The 4766-nt window shown below is 59.3% G+C and overlaps 1 protein-coding gene across 1 annotated transcript; it reads right to left on the minus strand.

The window, feature by feature from the left end:
- Positions 1–20: 20 nt before the first annotated feature.
- LOC117647009 (aldehyde dehydrogenase, dimeric NADP-preferring-like) lies at positions 21–3259 on the minus strand. Its single transcript, XM_034388488.1, has 11 exons — positions 3103–3259; positions 2698–2901; positions 2415–2558; positions 2234–2329; positions 1917–2138; positions 1523–1686; positions 1223–1453; positions 940–1137; positions 721–836; positions 509–644; positions 21–212 (listed from the first exon to the last, which is right to left on the minus strand). The coding sequence occupies exons 1-11, from the start codon at positions 3211–3213 to the stop codon at positions 53–55; spliced, it is 1782 nt and encodes a 593-aa protein (XP_034244379.1). The 5' UTR covers positions 3214–3259; the 3' UTR covers positions 21–52.
- Between the last annotated feature and the right edge of the window lie 1507 nt (positions 3260–4766).

Here is a 4766-nt window from a genome sequence, read left to right on the forward strand (position 1 = left end):
TTATTACTAAATAATCCGTTCTTAAAATAAAATGTTGAGCCCCCCGACGAGCCTAGCACTGCGGAAGGGCGAGGCTGACGCCCCACATGATGGCGGCGCCCAAGCTGAGGGTGACCATGTCGCGCACGGTGGGCATTCGCGGCAACTCCCGACGACGCATCACCATCCGGAAGAAGGCCATCTTCTTGTCGTGGTACGGCGGGTACCTCAGGCTGCGGCACAACGCGTCAGAATCGAGCCGAATTACAGTGCAGTGCCACCAGAGCACAGTGGGCCAGAACACAGTGGAGGCGGCCAAAACTCGTTTTGAGCTCCAGAGTCGCTAAATGGGACTCGAACCGAACGTGTGACCCCACCAATGGATTGCTCTCCGAACGAGGAATCCATTGGTGGGGTCACACGTTCGATTCGAGTCCTGTTTAGTGACTTTGGAGCTCAAAACGCGTCCAGAGTTTTGGCCGCCTCCACTGTGTTCTGGCCCACTGTGAGTGGTCGGCGGGAAACTCACGAGCCGGCCGCCTCGCCGATGGCGCCCAGGTCCTTGATGAGGGCGGACTTGTGGTGGCTGAAGGTGTCGAAGGACTTCTTGCCGTGGTAGGCGCCCATGCCGCTCTCGCCGACGCCGCCGAACGGCAGGCCCTCCACTGGAAAAACGATAAAAACAGGCCAAGTCTAGTTTCATCCAGTCATGTTAAGAAACGTTAATCGCACAGTTCATACCGGCGACGTGGATCATGCAGTCGTTGACGCAGATGCCGCCGCTGCTGGTGTGCTTGATGAAGAGTTTGTACTCCTGCTCATCGTTGGTGAACACGTACAGAGCCAGGGGCTTCTCACTGCAACACGCATCCACAACGTTTAGAGGAACCCGTCCATACCCCGCGCGCGAGAGACTCCCATTGGCACCCCCGCGCGGGGTAGGGACGCGTCAACCCCCACCGGCTGTTGATAAACTCGATGGCCTCGCTGGCGTCGCGCACGGTGTAGATCGGCAGGATGGGCCCGAAGATCTCGTCCTGCATGACGGGGTCGTCGGCCTTGACGTCCACCAGCACGGTGGGGGCGATGAAGCGCTCCGCGGCGTCTGTCTCGCCGCCGATCACGATCTTGCCGCACTTCAGGTACTGCGTCAGCCTCCTGCGGGGGAAGTAGTTTCAGAATTTGCAAACAGTCGACGGGCTACGTGTAAACGGCTCGGGGTCCGTGGCACGCGCTGACGCACTGGAACTGCCTGTCGGAGACGATGCGGGCGAGGTCGGTGCTGGCCTTGGGGTCCGCGCCGCAGAAGTCCAGCAGCACCTTCTTGGCCGCGGCCACGAACAGGTCGCGCACCTCGGGCGTGCACAGCAGGTAGTCCGGCGCCACGCACGTCTGGCCGACGTTCATGCACTTGCCCCACATGATGCGCCTCGTGGCCACCTCGATGTCCGCCGTCGCGCTCAGGTACGTGGGGCTAACAGCGTGGGTGTTACTCCGCAATTAAAAAAATAAAATAGAAAAGTTTTTGTTTTTGTTTCTTTACCTCTTGCCGCCCAGCTCGAGGGTGACCGGCGTGAGGTGCTTGTTGGCCGCCTCCCGGACGATCCTCCCCACCATGGTGGACCCCGTGTAGAAGATGTAGTCGAAGCGCTCCTTGAGCAGCAACGTGGTCTCGGGGATGCCGCCCAGCACGACCCGGTAGCACTCCTGCAACGGCCGGAGTCAGCTAGTCAGCCAGCAGTCAGCCAGCAGTCAGCCAGCAGTCAGCCAGCAGTCAGCCAGCAGTCAGCCAGCAGTCAGCCAGCAGTCAGCCAGCAGTCAGCCAGCAGTCAGCCAGCAGTCAGCCAGCAGTCAGCCAGCAGTCAGCCAGCAGTCAGCCAGCAGTCAGTCAGCAGGCGCGGCTCTAAGTCCGCCCTTGTCACGGTGCTCTGACTCACCGGGTCCAGGTACTTGGGGACCTTCCTGGCGAAGAACTCTGCCGTGGCGGCCGCGATCTCTGACGGCTTGATGATGGCCGCGTTGCCCGCGGCGATGGCGCCGATGAGGGGCGACACCGTCAGGAACACGGGGTAGTTCCACGCGCCCATCACCAGCACCACGCCGAGCGGGTCCTTGTAGATGGTCAGCGTGTCCAGCAGGCTGGCCATCGTCTTGCGCGGCTGCAGTCAAACAGTCACACGTGTGCAGCATGACGCGCGCTTTCGGTCCAACTTCCCGCATTTCCGGCGACACTGCAGCAGACTGACTCACGCACTTTCTCCGGCTTCATCCACTCCTTGAGCTCCGCCAAGGTGTGCAGCAGCTCGTTCTTGGTGGCGTCCACCTCCACGAAGATGGTCTCGTGCTTGTTCTGCGAACAGGGGGACGCCCTTCAGCCTTCCCGACCCCTTCCAGTGCCTGAGCAGCCCGAAGCGGAACGCCGCGTCGCCACCCACCCTCCGCAGGTCCAGCCTCAGGGCCTCGATGATGTCCTCCTCGCACTCCTCCATCATGGCCAGCAGGTTCTTGAGCTGCTGCATGCGGTACTCGTAGGACAGCGTCCGCCCCGTGGCGAACGCCCTGCGGACGCCCTTGACGACCTGGCACGGCAAACAACCGCCAGTGCGTCAAGCAGAGGCACGGCGCACACCCTACTAGGGTGTGCTTGAACCTTGAACCTTGAAACTTGAACCTAGGGTGACCAGGTTCAAGTTCAAGAGCCTTTGGGTGCGGTCCTACCCTCGGGTAACTCAGGTCGCCGTGGTTGGCGTCCGCGGCGTCGCCGGGAGAAGAGGGGTCCGGAGGCTGCGCCGTCGTCCTCCCGGGGTCCGCCTGGCCGTTCGCCTGGCCGTTCGCCTGGCCGCCCTCCGCCGCCTTGGCCGGCCCGTCCTGCCCCGCGGAGTCGATCTCCTCCACCAGGATCCGCACCGCGTTGTCCATGGACTGCAAGCAGCTCGTGTCCGAAAGGGTTGCCAACCTCGGCACAAGGACTGGACAGAGTTTGGCAACCCTTTCATCGGCGCATCATGCAAGTTTTCCCTTCTTGCAGCAACACTGCTGACATCAGGGTCCGGCGCGCTCTGAGCCCAGCTTCGGCCAGCCGCCCCCTCCCTCCCCCTGTTTTGGGCAGAGTAACCGCCGCACCGCGCTTGACGCCGTGGTCCTGGGCCTGCCGCCGCTGCCCTGGCTGGCCTGCTCGATGACGTCGGTGATGTCGGCCACGTCTCCGGAGTCAGGGATCCCCACGGGAGGCATGGCGTTGGCGGCGTTCACGGCGGCGGCTCAATCCTTTCTCGTCGCCGGCCCGTCTAGCACTGAGCGGCGTCTAGCCCCGCGGCCGCCGCGTCGGCTTCCAGTATCGTCCGATTCCGAAAGTCGTTTTCGTCGCTCTGTCTCTATCGCACCCATACGGGCCGCCCCGTGAGTGCGAGAGAGACAGAGCGACGGAAACGACTCTCGGAATCGGTCTGCTGGAGGGTGGCGTCGTCACGCCACTGGCATGGCGACGACGCGGCGAGGAGGAGTCCGCGACACGCGGCAATGGCGAGAAGCTCTTCAGGGAGAATCCGTCAATCAGGTGAATTGGAAGGGAACGAAACATTAAGAGCAGCTTGGGAAAGGCTAGCTCTCTCAATGTAGAGGAGGGGGCTCCAATTTCCCGAACCCCATTTTTTCCCGTTGGTTTGGGGGCACTGAGTGAATTTATTTGTTTACAAGAGAAGTCTTACATCGATATTGCATCATTTTATTGAACTGGTAGTTGTGACACGCTGTCCTAGACAGCCTGTCGAAAAACAGCCCCTCAGCCCCACACACACACTCACACGCGCGCGCACACTGATACAAACACACACACAGACACACACACAGACACACACACTGACACACACACTGACACACACCATGGATCCATGCACACAAAAACACACATGCACACACAAAGACACACACGAACGTGCACGGAACACACGGGAACGGGGGCTCTGTCTGATGAATGTTTGAGGGGCGATGGCGATGCCAGCGCGCATCTCCTTACATCGGGCAAAGAATCGAACGGGGTGCGTGGTTTATTAATTGTGTGAGCCGCGCTGACGTGGAGAGACAGAAAACGAGGGGGGGAAACAACAAAATAACAACCGAGAAACTGTAACAACGGCTTTCGGGGAACGCGACCGCGAGCTCAGCGTCGTTTGGGACTTCCCTCATGATTTATAGCAGCGGGTGGAAACTCCCTTAGCGCGGCTGGGACCATGTCTCGGGCGGCTCGCCACGGCCCGGTCGGCCGCCCGGCGCCCGAGAACGGGCTGCACTGGCCTCTATTATTGCTTAGAAATCAATTAAAAAATTTGACTTTTTGAAAAAGTGGCCATGCTAAGCCACAATTTAAGGACCAAGGAATCGTTTTCATTCATTGGATTTGACCAGCAGACATGTTATAACAATGAATTTCTCTCCGAAACTTTTTGGCGGCGACGCGCTATCCTGCGAGCTACGGCCATCCTACGCATAGCAAACTTAATCCGTTTCGTTCTCAGCAATCGTTCATTGCATTGCAAATCCGAGGACAGATTCGGAATCTGCGTGAAATTTCCTGTGGCGTAGGACGTATCGTTATATTTAAAACTCTCGAGATCAAGTGTAGTTATAATGAGAAAACTACGTTAAATTTGCCGGTTTTTCAAGGTCATTTTAGGTTATTTTCCCTCGGCGAGTAGGCGTGCCGGGCCCGGCATGTTATGACTCATGAATTTCTCATCTTGTCCGTCCTAGCCTCGCTGCAAGACTCGCCGGCACCGCCATCGCAATAC

Source organism: Thrips palmi, unplaced genomic scaffold (assembly GCF_012932325.1).
Source record: "Thrips palmi isolate BJ-2018 unplaced genomic scaffold, TpBJ-2018v1 HiC_scaffold_2, whole genome shotgun sequence".
NCBI lineage: Eukaryota > Metazoa > Arthropoda > Insecta > Thysanoptera > Thripidae > Thrips > Thrips palmi.